This window comes from Phacochoerus africanus, chromosome 12, assembly GCF_016906955.1.
Source record: "Phacochoerus africanus isolate WHEZ1 chromosome 12, ROS_Pafr_v1, whole genome shotgun sequence".
NCBI classification, from domain to species: Eukaryota; Metazoa; Chordata; class Mammalia; order Artiodactyla; family Suidae; genus Phacochoerus; species Phacochoerus africanus.
Window position 1 is genome coordinate 61,659,591 of NC_062555.1, and position 15,065 is coordinate 61,674,655.

General features: G+C 44.1%; 1 protein-coding gene across 9 annotated transcripts in view; it reads right to left on the minus strand.

The window, feature by feature from the left end:
- Window positions 1-15,065, minus strand: part of NRP1 (neuropilin 1) — a 174,936-nt gene that overhangs the window by 110,309 nt on the left and 49,562 nt on the right. For all 9 annotated transcript variants that reach the window (XM_047755603.1, XM_047755597.1, XM_047755598.1 and 6 more), the window contains one exon: window positions 5,787-5,968. In XM_047755603.1, the coding sequence (XP_047611559.1) occupies window positions 5,787-5,968 (182 nt within the window). The remainder of the gene's footprint in view (window positions 1-5,786; window positions 5,969-15,065) is intronic.

Sequence of the window (15,065 nt, forward strand, 5' to 3'; positions counted from 1 at the left end):
GTATGCAGGGCGACTGACTCATTCCGAATGGTGTTGACACAGGTGTGCCAGTAAAGTGTGGCTGGTAGAGGGGGCATGATAAACTGCGAAACGGGTCCTGGGGCTAAAAGTCACTTGATACCAATGTTGACATCCTAACCTTCGCCGAAGTATCAGACACAGGACAGGAGGCCATCCTGACACTATCTGTGCACACACAGATGGGTGTGTGTGACGTATATATTTATGACGCGTGATGCAAATGACGGTTCCGCGTTCTCAAGACGACACATCAGAGTGATCTGTGATGGAAGTGGGTCCAGTGCGTGCACACATACACTGCAAGTCGGCCTCGTGACTGGATGAGTGACCACAATTTCAGCGCGTGGAGCTGGCACTGAATTGCATGGTCTTCACCCCACGACTGAAACTGCTCACCCACACCAACGGGGACACCAGCTTCTCAGCTCTGCCCCTGCCTGCTACTTCGGCTGCTGTGATTGCAAAGAGCTTTTAGGGTTCTTCCGGAACCAGAGGTGACTGAACCCTTTTGAATTTCTGGAGCAGATCTGGTAACTTTTGGTTCAACAATTCTTTTTCCGGGCTGTTGTCCCACGGATGGGCACCCTCTGAGGGCACATCAGGATTCAACGCTAATTACAGAGGTTTGCTGGGCTTGTTCTTTTGTTTGTTGTTGTTTTCTTTTTAGGGCCACACCTGCGGCCTATGGAAGTTCCCAGGCTAGGGTTTGAATTAAGAGCTGCAGCTGCTGGCCTACGCCACAGCCAGAGCAACACCAGATGTGAGCTGTGTCTGAGCCTACACAACAGCTCATGGCAACGCCAGATCCATAACCCACAGAGCAGGGCGAGGGATTGAACCCGCAGCGTCATGAGTACTAGTCAGGTTCTCTCATGCTGAGCCACAACGGGAGCTGCTTGTTGAGCTTGTTCTTAACTAAATATTCTTCTGAAGCGCCAACTACGAAAGGCAACATATTAGGCATCAATACACATTAAATTTAAGTAGCAGATCTGTGTTTTTAGAGGCAAGAGCCAGTAAGCTGCATCTCCCCCTCAGTGCATCTGGCAGCCTATTGAGAAAACCAAACAATGGCTTTCTCCCCATGCACATATTAGACAGCCGTGGCCCTGGAGACACAGACGAAGACGATTTAGTGGACAGTACAATAAGCCTGGCCTGTAGAGGTCTGACTTGATTAAAATACCTCCCAAAGCCTTCCACCATGTGGCTCACCCTTTTACCTCGAAGGCCTCGAATGCTTATCTACTCCATTCTTTTTGGTTGTTTTTATTTTTGCTTTATTCAATTCTGTTTAAAATGTTTTTGTTTTGACTTTTAAAAATTATTATTAAAGTACAGTTGATTTACAGTGTGGTGCCAGTTTCTGCTGTACACCAAAGTGACATATATTTATTAACATGGGGCATCCTGCCATGTCAATTTCAGGTAAAGAGATTATGAAGTGTGCTGTCTCATTTATGTTTCTAAGCTCTTCAGTGGACTCTGAGATGACCGTGGCTATGCTGACTGAAGTCATTGACTCACAAAGTCATTAATACACCTATGCAGTTGGGGACCCTTTAGAATTTTATTTCCAAGATGGAGGAACAGTGACTCTGGAGCCCTCCAGCTTCCTCCGCGGGGCTTTGGCTGGCAAAGCCAACAGCAGGATTTGAAGCAGTTTCTAATATTTTCTCCTTCTTAAACAGATAAAATTACCTAGGTGAGGTTAAGATTTAATAAGAGAGAAAAAGTAAAGGACAGGAATTAAGGGCATGCTTTCAAAACCAGATAAATTCTAGTGCCTTTACTGTACCCTCCCGGTCCTACCAGATCCCTCTGGAAGCTAGCCCAGGTCTGCTAAGCTATTTTGACAAAGGCTGGGGGCATTCCATGGGGAAGTGGGAGAGAGCTGGACAGAGCGCCATCTGAATTCTGATCTGAGTTTCTGTCCTGCCTTTACCACGACCTGCAGTGTCGCCCTGGTGCCCTCTTAACCTTCCTGGTTTTCAGATTCTATGCACCACAAATGAGAGGTGGGCTTTAGGATTTGGGGAAAAAAAAAAGAGTCCTTTCAGTCACTGGCCAACGGGGACCTGCTGTAGAGCACAGAGAACTCTACCCAATGTTCTGTGATCACCTATGTGGGAAAAGAATCTGAAAGAGAACGGATGTGTGTACATAACTGAATCACTTTGTTGTATGGCAGAAATTAACACCACCTTGTAAATCAACTATACTGCAATAAAACTTCAAAAAATGAAAAAAAAGATGGAAGCCCCTCACCAAAAAGACGTCCTTTCAAGCTCAAACCTTCTGCAAGGTCCTACTGCCTCAGTGATACCCGAGAACTATTTTACCCGGTTCCTCATTCACTGTGGTATAAACGTGCCGCCGGGGGGGCGAGTGTTCTCCCAGAAGGGACGATGTGGGAGTGGGCTGGAGCATCCTGTGGCGAACACCCAGGCCAGCAACAGGCGTGAGGGCCAGCCGCCCTGTGTGCCCGGGAGTGAGCGGGCTCCTGGTGTGAGGGGTGAACAAGCAGTGTCTCGAGCCAGCGACACCACCATCTGACATTATCTGTGAGACGGGGAGCGACCTGTGTAGTCACAGGCAGCCCTCGTTTCGTTGTCAAGGACCATACGGGTGGGCAGGGATAAGGATGAAGACATCCTCTGTGGAATTATTATTAAATATTCAGACTCCCAGTCAAACGATGTATGAAGGGACCAAGCCTGTTCTCAGTAAGTGCTGCCCCTGCCTCGCTGAGACCCACCGGAAGCGGCCACAGCATCTCCCAGCATTTGGGCCTGAACAACCCAGGCGCAGAGAAGGACCATGGAAGAGCGGGAGGTGGGCCAGCTGGTGCTTCCCAGAGAAACTCCTTGAGGTGAATGGGAATCATTTCCGGGCTGACGGCCCTCAGTTTCAGCATTTGGGAAGAGCTATGTAGAAGGGGAATGCAGGCACCTTGGAAGAGAATCAGGGGTTCCAGGGGGCTCCAGGAGGCATGGGGAGAGGCAGGGACTGGCCACCACCGGCAGGCAAAGGTGGTCCTCTAGAAATGCAGCCCTGGGGATGCAGAAATGGCCCTGTGATCTGCTGCCAGAAAGACTCAAGGTCAACAAGTGAAAGATTAATGTATTGGTTCAACCATGATTCGTCTAATTTATGTGCTTTGGGGAAACTTGAAATTGCCGCAGTCTGGAAGAAGTATCATGTTTTCAAAACAACAGAGATTCTACAATATCATTCCATGGCTTTGGATGAAAAAATGTCCATGAACCTGTCTGTGTGCCTAAATGGATTCCACTAGCTCATGGCTCTGTATGGAGTGTCTATAAGGACGACAGGATGTGGAATGAGGGAGAAAGAAAAATGTTTCCTTCGAATTTTTTAGGTGGTACTGATTTAGTTGGGAAATGCAGTATACACACATGAATAAATATGAAAATATTTAGGAAAAACATATTCGTGAAATGTAGTTGTGTGTGTATATATACACAGGCAGTATGTATGTGTGAATATTTGTGTGTGTGTGCGCGTGCATAGGGGACAAAGTGGGTACAAATTTAGGAAAATAAAAGTACATTAATTAAGAAGAATAAGCTTAGAGCCAAGTTTCCATGGAGGTTAAGAGGCTTAAACCAGAAGAAAGGGAGGGCTGTGAAATCTGGAGGCACCAGCTTTATTCATAATCGTAACGGCCAGTGTGGACTGACCCATCTTCAGGGACAGGCACTGGCTATTTCAACTGATTTTCACAGCCAGCCTGCGCTACATACCATTACCATTTTTCAAATGAGGAACATTCACACTGGTGGTCAGTGGCCGAATTAAAATTCACATCAAGGTCTGCTGGACCTCACCCAGAGCACCATCCTGGGGCAGGGAGCCAGAGAGTGGGTTTGTGAGAGTGAAGCCGGGAAGGTCAGGAGCAGCTGATGGCAATGTTTGAGCTTGACCTCAGAGGACACTGAGGCTTGACTTGACAGGTAACAGACACCGGACAAAGGTGGTCTGGGTCAGTGGTTTGAGAAGCCATGTGTAGAATAAGAGAACAGGTGAAGAAGGGCAGACTGGGTCTATGTGGTCAATGGCAGTGGATGTGGAAAGGAAGCTGGGATTCTCCTTAGTAGTTGATTGACAAGACTCTATCAGGTTCAGATGTCCAAAACCATGATTTGAAATTTCCAGAGCCGTGAGACTTTGAAAACTTTGGATGAAAATCCAAAAGAACCGGAAGCCATATTGGATGAAGGGAGGCAAGAAGAAAAAGATGAAGAGAGGCTTGATGTTTCACGGCTGGCACTGGAGAGCAGGACAGGGAAATCCCGGTGCACCCAAGACTGAGAAGTGAGGGGCCAAGGTCACGGGAAGGAGGCTGAAGAATTCCTAATGACTTGGGGCAGGAGCTCACTCTCTTTCTCTGTCAACCACCTTCAGATCTTTGAGAAACACTGGAAACAAAAGCTATTCTTGCCTCCTTTTCTGACAGCTTCTTTCTTTGATGCTGCCTCATGTAGGCAAGCAAGCAAATACAGGTGTGTGTGTTTGTGTACATACATATACATGTACAATATGATCCATATAAGTCAAACAGCTTTCAACACAAGGAAGTATGTACATATATGATCATGTGAACATACTGATGTCATAAATCTGCTGTTATTTCTTCTAAATTAGGGTTTCTAAGCACGGGCTCTGTTGAATTTCTGAAGAAAGCTCTGTCTATCCATAAGTATACAGGGCAGTACCAGATTTCTTTGAAATTTAAAGAAGTTGTGCCAATGTTTCCAGAAATGCTTACAATTCTTTTTGTTATTCTTAGTTGTCACTGGCTCAAAAGACTAGGCTTTTGTATTTGGTGTAGCTAGATTTTTTTTTTTCTATTAAACAAAGCTCTTTCTCCTATATTCCAGGACAAGACATTCAGATCTTGAGCCTCTGTCCTTGGAAGGCCCCCACACATTAATGTCAACATAAAAGGGAAAGCTGAACTTAACACATAGCAGGAATCTACAGCCTGTTGTGAAAAACAGTGAGATCCAGATAAAGATATGTTGTTTATCAATTGACTGATACCGGTGTTTAATGCCTCAAAAACTTCTACATTCTTAGAAGTGTGTATATACTATATACCCACCATATACTATTGTAACAGAAGATTAGTAAGTGAGTATTTTGGAGGGGACAACTGATATTTAATTCCTGCGGGGAATGCCATTTAAAGCACTGATTGCTATTTTGTTTCCTCCAAGTTCTTTCTCCAATTATCCCTTCAATAGTAAAAAGCCTCTTCTTCAATTGCTTTAGAAACTCACAGGCTAGAGGACTGCTTTGCTTTTCCTGGGACCTATCAGTGTCAAACTTTACCAAAAATAAAGGGAACAGGATGTACCTGGTTTTCAGGTAAGAGGGGACGCATGCACTGTTAACAAAAGAAATCAAACTTGAAGAGTAGATGAAAGTTACTTTTGAAGATGATAATAAAAGCTCTTCAAAGAGTTTTATGGCGTATATGCACTATATCACAGGTCAGCATATTAGAACAATGAAATTTTGGGACTGGAAATACATTTTCAAAGTTTTAAAAACATACTTGCTCCATACATTTGGGTTAATTTTCCTTTGTTTAGCGTATTTTCCAACATTTTCGTAATGGGGATGTGTGACTTTTTACCCAAAAGAAAAACATTACTTCTCGTCTTTCTTTTCACTTTATCTTTCATGAGATCATGGGACAGCACTTAGTCACGCCTGTCCTACTGCAAGTTACTCACCCCTCTTGAAAATCTCGTAACGTATGGAAAATCCTGCGCCGTGTGTCTCATAGTCAGAGACAAACTTGATAAAGAGAAACGGCCCTGAAGACACGACAGGAGAAGGGGCGATCTTTCCACAGAACTTCCCCCATAAACGTCCATTTTCATTTTCTCCATCGATGACTTCCACGTAGTCATACCTGAGACACAGAGATGGAAGGAACCACCACATCAGTGAGACACGCCCTCTTCATTTCAATAATTAAATCAGCATCGCCCACCACAGGCGGCCGGCAGAAAAAGCACTGTCTTCACTCACTGCTGCAGCTCAGAGAGGGGGAAAGAAATCAGGCAACACGAAAGAATTAAAATGGACTGCATCACGTCCGTATGCATCATCTGGCAACACAGAACTATTAAGAATAATGGTGTCCATTATATTTGGAGACAATGTCAGTTAAAGTAACCAATTAACAAGAAAAAGGAAAATCTCTTGAGCACAATTCTCTATTATTAAATTGTGTTCCTTTGTCTGTGGTGGTGGGGTGTCAATACATAATGCTACGCGTTCTTTTCAAACTGTGAAGTTCTTTGCTGAATTCAAAATGTCTCCTTGGCTGGAGCTCTCCATGAATAATACTTTGATTTCTGTGAGTGACCCTCTAAACATATGGCTACGGAATAATAAACAGATTCTTCACCATTTAACTCAGTTCCACCAAACTCCAGGCTTCTTAGGGAAAAGCTCTCTCAGCATCCACTGTGCTGAAAACACAGATCGTCTTCCCCACAAACTACACACTTGAATGGCAGAACGTAATCGCTGCAAAGAAAAAAGTTGATTTAAAAATGCAAAGTAACTCTGTTTATACCTACCGGCCTGAATCTTTAAAGGAATATTGTTGTTTGAAAAGGAAATATGATACCCTTGAAGCCATCACAGTGAGATGATTTTTTTTTTAAACTCAGGCTTAATAATAATACACTGAATAGACAAATGATAGAGACGATGGCAGTAAAATGTCACTCTCAAGACGGTACCGAGGTAATACATATGCTTGGAACTTCTTTATCTCTAAAAGGTGGAAAATTCTATCTCCAATAAATTAACATCCCCCAGGAAAACAGGAAGAACTTTGTTTGTCTGGCATTCTATATTTCTTAGTGTCTTGCTCTGTCTTTTCTTATTATTTGCCAAGTCACCTAGGAGCCAGATAATCTGATTTGTCTTTGTACTTCTTCTAGAACTGACATGGAAATATTACAGTCCATTCATTTCACATCTTTATTCCTGTGTTTAACTTGGTCCGAAAGTCCTGGGATATATTAATTTCAGTAATGGCTAAAATATGGCACTAACATAAACTGTCCCTGGCAATTTAAAAGACATCAAAGTGAGGGAAATCTTCATGATGACCAGTGTCCTCCTTAGCAATCCTTTTCAAACTGTCCGGGACGTATGACTGATGTTTATGTAAAGTCTCACGAGACAACTGCAGAGATGCTATGCTTGTTAAAGTGGACAGCTAAAGGCTCTCTAAATTAAAGATGACATTACCTCACCAGTTAAAATTGTGTGCCAGCTTTGTGTATATCACGAAGAAAATAAAGCTGACATTGATGGAATGTGGCATTAACATATGTGAATTATTGTATTAACTGCATTTCCTCTGCTGCATCTGGTGCTTCAAGAGTAACCACTGGCCACTGGCTGGCATCGCGGTCCCTTTGCAACATGATGGAGATACACAGAAGAACTGTTTGTTTCTCTATTCATGGGGAGCTTCTTGGCATGTTAAGAAAAGACAAAGGAGGAGGAGGAGCAAAAGTGGAGGACCAGGAGGAGGAGGAAGGCAGCCTTAGTTCAAAATCCTCACTGGCTTTTCATAGTCCACTGAGGGCAGCTGGAAAGAAACCCATCTCTCTGCTCATGAAAGCCTCTCAAGCTGGCGTTTATGCAGTAATTCTTTTTATCTCTGCTGCTTTGGTGACTAGACAGGTCTGCATGGTTCTCCCCACGTTCACTTATAATTTAACTGTGATCTGAACTGTTGACTGAATTTGGTCTGGCGACTGTGCATAAGCTCTACTATATAGGCTTTTTACTTGCATCTTGACATGGTCTGAATACTAAGTGGCCAGATCCTAGTGTATTTTGCCTTCCAGACACAAATAAGAGAGGTAGGTCGGGCATTCTGAAGAACTAAGGGCATTTCTGCCAGGAGACTTTTCTCTCAGGTATGCGAGAACTCAGCGCATAGAGTGCAAGGGAATTTCAACGGGGGAGGAAGCTAGGATTTTAATTCACATTATCTTCTACTAGTAAATACCGGGCTTTCCTCTTGGCAACAATAAAAGCTATTCTTAAAAGGGGCAGAGGGACTAGACTCACTACCCAGTAAGAGATAAGTCATTGCATCTTAAGGGCCAATTTTAGAAAATGGAATTATTCAGGGAGACAATAGATACATTTATAAACTGGGATGCTGCTAGCATTTCAGCACTTCCCTTCACAGTACCCTCCCAACAGGGCCCCAAATCCATCACAGAAAGCAGTTCATGCAAATATCCAAGAGGGTGTATGCGTACAAATTGCAAAGGGCCATGCTGCCAAGGAAGTTAAGAAAGCAGCTCGCCTCTCCCTCTGGAGTTGAGACCGGTTCCATTCCATAAGTTTCTTGCTGGCAAACGTGGTGCCAGGAATGCAGCTGGTATGCCAGCATCCCTCCCCAGAGACTAAATGTGTCACCACAGCAACGCACCCAGCCTGCCTTGGCCTCAGGCCCAGGATCCTGAGTTTGCAAATTTCGATCCCCCAGCCGGCTGCACTGCTCCGTTGCTGCTGCCACTGCGTTCCTGGGGATGCTAAGATCCCCAGTCTGGGTAGCGGAGACCTGCACAGTTAAGCCCAGAGGCACCCATCTCGCTCGATAAGCTCCAGCAGTGGGAGGAGAGCTGCGGAGGGAGTCCTGGGAATCTAATTCATAAAAGCCAGAGGAGGGGTCACAGAGTGAACCTGTCTTATCTCTTTGGAGCTCTGTTGGAGAAAAATAATGTTCCAGGTGATGAGGAGGATGCCTCTGGGTCCAAAGGGCGCCACCCACCTGTGCGGGGGCAGCAGGGGGCGGGGGGGGGGCCCCTTCCTGAGACCTCCCCTCCCCAAAAATCATCATGGGAGGGTTAACATCATATGGGTTTAGCCACCTTCCCATCTCTCTTTTTAAATCTTCTACCTTAAAGCTGTCCCTTTCCGCACTAATAATGGTGAATGAAGCAGCCTACCTTCACTGGGAATGATGCAACCATTTCTCTACCTAAACTTCTTATAAGTAAAGACACGTTCCCAAGGATTCAGTTTTTGGGTGTGAGACCCTGGGTGGCTCTTCTCAGGAGTACCCATGGCTTGAAAGCACAGGCTTCGCTTCTTAAGCTGCCCTTCTTGCTTCCACAGTACAGCCCACCCCACCCCCAAGCCCCTACCCCCAATCCCCCACCCCCAATCCCCCGCCCTACCTGGGTAAACGTGGGTGGTGAAAACATTTTGAATCCTAGTAGCAATCACGAGTTAGGTTTCCCATAAGAGTGATAAAAGAATAAAGACTTCCTTCTAAGAACCTGTGAAAGGATTACTCAGAGATTATGTTTTTCTTCTGGAAAGTCTGAGTTATGGTTTTAGGAAAATGGCCAAGGTAGGGAGAAAGTGATGGGAGAATGAGAAATGTCTTCAGTCTCTAAAGAGCCCGCTGAGAGGCTTTCTAGGTATGTAGGGTAAACAGACGAACAGCACACTTTCCTTAAGTCAGGTTTTCTCCTGTGAGTACAAATGACCCCTGACTCTATGGTGAAGCCCGTTAATGGGAAAAAACGAATCCTCTGCAGGGTGTTGTCTGGATAGGAGCTAGTGGGCCAACCCCCTCACAGCTTCTGGACATTCTCAAGTTATTAGGAAGGCGGATTTTAGGTAATGGTGTCTTTTTAATCTCCTTCCAAGAGGATCTCCCTCCCGCATGCAAAGGTACATTAATAATGGGGAAATCCGATCCCTGACATCATAAACCAGAGTGAGAGATGATGTTGGCTAGCATAATTTTCATCTGCAAAAATGTGTTTCTTTGGATCCTTGGTTTATTTTACACAAGGCATTAATAGCTATCCCAACTGAATAAGCTCTAGGAATGAGGGAGGGTGAAAGGGAATCTGAGTGAGGGAGAGAAAAAAGAAAAAAAAGAAAAAAGAAAAAGGAGCTCCCACTGTGGCACAGTGTGTTAAGGACCTGACTGCAGTGGCTTGGGTGGCTGCACAGGTGCAGGTTTGACCCTAGGCTGGCACAGTGGGTTAAGTGCTGCATCGCCGCAGCTGTGGCACAGGTTGCAGCTGCTGCTCAGATTCAACTCCTAGCCAAGTAAATTCCATATGTCATGGGTGTGGCCAATAAAAAAAAAACAACAAAAACAACCTAATTTAACAAGCTGTAAAGGATGACTGTACTGCTGTCTAAGAATTACCTTCCCTTTTCCCCAGAAAAGAATGGATTTTTTTTTTCCTCAGAGTATTAGAAAGAGGATTTGGATATATAAATATACAGTGATGGAACCAGTAGGCACCAATTACTTTGCACCTGCATTTCCGTGAGATTTCACATGACCCACTCCCTAAGCGCTCTGGTGGGCTTGCAATGTTCTAATCAAGATAAATATATGAAAAGCCTTATAAGGTTCATAGCCTCTTATGTAGTAAAAACATTAATAAAATCTATTCAAAGGAAATAATCTATAATAATGTTAAATATATATGCAAAAGGTATTGTCTGAAGCTTCACAATAATAAGGAAAAATGGAAAGGAAGAAAATAAGAAAGAATTTATGTATATTCATATGGAGGCATATTACTCAACCATTAAAAAGCATGTTCAACAAAAGATATTTTTATAACAAAGGAAAAATGCTTATGATAAATAAGTGAAAAATCAGAACATAAAACTCTACACACAGTATATCATCCATTTTGATTCATATTGCAGGAAAAGAACAGGAAGGAAATATGCAAGCTGTTAACAAGTGTTTATCTTGAGTTAACCAGTGAGGTTATTTCTTAATTATTCTTATTTCTGTATTTTTCAAAATTTTTACAATGGACAGGTGTTCCTCTGTAATCAGCTAAGTTATTTTGAAAGGCTTTAACTACCTACACATAAAGTCACAAATCAATACCTTATTGCCTACTCAACAATTTGAAATTTCTTGATCAGAAAAGTCTTTTTGGAGTTCCCAAGGTGGCGCAGTGGTTAACGAATCCGACTAGGAACCATGAGGTTGCGGGTTCGGTCCTTGCCCTTGCTCAGCGGGTTAACGATCTGGTGTTGCCGTGAGCTGTGGTGTAGGTTGCAGACGCGGCTTGGATCCCGCGTTGCTGTGGCTCTGGCGTAGGCCAGTGGCTACAGCTCCGATTCGACCTCTAGCCTGGGAACCTCCATATGTCGCAGGAGTGGCCCAAAGAAATAGCAAAAAGACAAAAAAAGTAAATAAATGAATAAAGCAAAGGAAAAAAAAAGTATTTTTTATGATGCTTTACTTGGAAATAACTCAAAGGCTTTGCTTTAAAAAAAAAAAAGACAGAATCAATGGGACTCTCTACGTGATATACTTTTCTGGTGAGTACTAGAAAGTCAAAATGAATCAGATTTGCTCTCATACTTTCTGAAATATGGGCATTAACACCTGCCATTGTAATTTCCCTGTTACAATGTCCTCTCGGATTATTATTATCTACTGAAGTCTTTTTACAATGATGCCAGGAGCGCAGTTATCCATCTCTGAAGGGCAAGAGCTGGGTGAGAGACACATGCAGGAAATAATCAGCACCCTTTCTATACCTTCTACTTGGCGGCACTATCTGATTCCAACATCTACTCTTGTTACTCTCTTTTCATACATATAGGGGCGGGGGTGGGTGGGAAATGGATGTGTCTTATTATTTAAGAATTAGACATGAACAACCAGTAATTCACTTTTTCAACTGGCATTGCTGTTAGGAAAATGCCGCATCAACTAATATGTCACTGATATTTTTCTCGGCAGTGTGCTTAGAGCTATCCAAACATCTTGGTGTGTGCAAAGGTAGGTGTGCATGTGTGTGTGAGAGAGACCAGAGAGAGAGATGAGAGGGAGGGAGCTCTTGGCCTTCCGGGAGTTGCATGAGTTGCAAGTTTCAGTGGAGGTGATGGTGGCATTGAATGGGCTTCCTCCCAGAGGTGTCCTGGTCCTCCAGGGCAGGCTGATGTCCAGGGAACCTGTGGCTAGAACCCAGACGCAGCTTGGACACTAGAACTAGGCCTGGGGATGACAGGTAGCTGTGATTTTGTTCTCTCCCTGGTGCCAGGACTCCAAGCCTGAACACAGATGGCTCCAGTAAAGAGCCTGCCTCCCCAGGATGAGTAGGTGGGAGGGACAGGACACTCTGCAGCCCCCAGGCTGGCACCAGATGGTTTGGGCCCCAGGATGGAGCTGGCAAAGCCTAGTTGCAGACCAGAGGGGCAAGCGCCTGAGTGGGACACAGTGCAGAGAGCCCCTGGGCATTTATAGAGGAACAGAGAGGCTGGGCCATGATCTGGCTCCTGTCCCTATAGCTCCGGGCCTAGGGTCAAATACCAATTCCTATGAAAGTCATCTAAATTTGTGCGGAATTTTAACATTTGTGCCATCAACTGAATGCTGCTTTGTTTGTTATGTTGTCATATTCCCCTTTAAAGTTTGTTTCAAGGTTTACAAAGTAATGTTTCCTTCATTAAAATAATGTCATATATTTTCCCTAAAGATACATATATATGCTATAAGTTAATTCATTTTAAAGTGATTAATTTTTTTTTTTCAAGCCACACCTGTGGCATGTGGAAGTTCCCAGGCCAGGGATCAAATAAAAGCTGCAGCTGCAATCTCCACCACAGCTGCAGCAACACCAGATCCTTAACCCACTCCACCACAGTGGGAACTCTGATATATTTTTTCAAATAGACATTTTTTTCTCTTTTTTCTTCTTGTACACATTCTGTGGATTATGAGCAGAAATGTAGGGCACTAGTCTTTTGATCACTGTCTGCAGTTTTTGCAGGTGGGGGGTGATGGCTAGCTGTGAGATCTGGGCAATTGCATTTACTGGGGTAACAGGTTAACATTTGAGTGGCCTTTCCTCTGCCTCAACCTCAAGTTCCTTGACTGATCTTATCACCCAAACTCTGGTTCCAGCTGAAGGTCTACTGTCTACCCAACTTCAAGGTGAGCACAGGAAGTCCCAGGTGTGGCTGCTGGCTGGCTGGGCCTCCACCACAGAACTGGGAAGAGCCTCGTGCCAGAGGACCAGGGAGCTTTGCACAGTGGCTGCTGCATGTTCTTTAGCCCAAGCATCTTTCCAGCATCCGACTCTGCTGATTATAAATGGGACATCAAACATCTCACCTCGCTTGGAACAACAACAACAAAATTGTCTTTTGTTTTATGTCATTGTCCTCAAAGGCCTGGGTGGAGTTACCCATGCTACTGGTCCACAGGCTTCCAGATAATTCTCCTTCAGGAAATTCCAACACTGAATAGTCCACCTGACTCCTTCCCATGTGGATCCTCTGATTAAAGCTGAATAAAGATTTCTCTATGTGTCACAGTCAGATCACCCTTGCTCAAATAACCAGAGTACAATCAAACTCATAAAGCTAATCTTTTCATTTTTAAACTTTTGTAACACCTCAGGGCCATAATAGTGAATATCAATAATTTTACTGCAGCCATAGAAAATGGATGATTAATAGGTTAGATAATAACATAATATGTACAAGAGCGAACAGTCCCAGGAAATGAGGTATTACAAAAGTGAAGAAAAAATCGAGGGAAAATTTTTGCTGGAGTAAAAGGCAATAGTAAATGGTTTTCACTACATAAATATAAAGGGATACCCAGTGATTGTGCGAGGGAGTATGAAAGTGGCAGAGGGGCATGGCCGGTCAAGACCAATTGGAAAGAAACTGAGATGATAATCATCCAACCAGTAACAGACGGTTTCCTGCTGCTGGGTAACAAGGCATCCCAAACAGAGGCCTTCAAACAGCACACACTCACTAGCTCTGAGTCCGCAGGTCAGGTCTGACCTGGCTGGGGTCTCTGCTCAGTGTCTCACAAGATGGACAGCCAATGTCAGCAGGGTCATAGTCTCACCTGAGCTCTGCATCCTTGTCACAGCTCACATCGCTGCGGCAGAATTCGGTTTCCTTGCATGTGCAGGACCGCAGCCCCCACTTCCTTGCTGCCTGCCAGCTGGGGGCTGATCTCAGATCCCCAGGGTCACCTGCGTTCCTTGCTACGTGGCTCTCTCCAGCTTCAAAAAAGCCACAGAGACTTTCCTTCACAGTGGATTCCTCTCATGCTTCAAAACTCCTCTGAAAAAGCTGAGTTCCTTCCAAGGGTTCACCTGATTAGGTCAGGCTGACCCAGGATTGCCTCACTTTTCTTGAGATCAACTGATTTGGCAACTTCATTAAATCTGCAAAATCCCTGTACAGCAGCCCCTAGATTGATGGGTGATTGGATAATTGGAAGAGGGCGTGTGTAACCAGGGGCTGAGGATCTTGGGATTCTGCCTAACTACCCAGACCAAGCTATGAGTGGACACATGAGTTTGGAAGCTGCAATACAAAGCCGATAGGTCCACTGACATCACCTGATTGGACAAAGGCTAGAGGATCCAGGGTAAGATGAAGGGCAGGGATGGGAAATTGGAGCAAGGCAGGCGGCTATTTCAATACTCCCAGCTCCGACTGGCTGTTGGTTTGGAAGCCCTGAGCCCATGGTCCTCACTTGAAGAAAAGAAAGCAGGGCTCTGATGGAAGGCTCATGCTCTCCTGATCGAAGCAAAAACAGACACTCCAAGATTGTCCAACACATATGTGTAGAGACAGAAAAGTGATAATCGCTTAATTCAAAAATAAATATATGAAAGAATTCAAGACATGTGGTGTAAAATAATGGTCAAAATATATATAATTTTAATGGAAAATGTTTGGAGTTTGAACTTCTCATTTCTGAGGAATCTCACTTTATAATTAAGATTTATTGGCACAGAAGATAAAAAATCCTTCACACGGGAAAATAGCTCTGATTATGAAATCCAAAGATGCATTTTAAATGGAAGACGAGGAACGCCTCCCTTAAAACAACTATGCTCTACGCTTGGAGGTAATGAGTCTTCCAATGTCAAACTTGCAAAGTTCAGTATTTATAGAAAAATTCACATGCCTTTAATTACAATAAATTC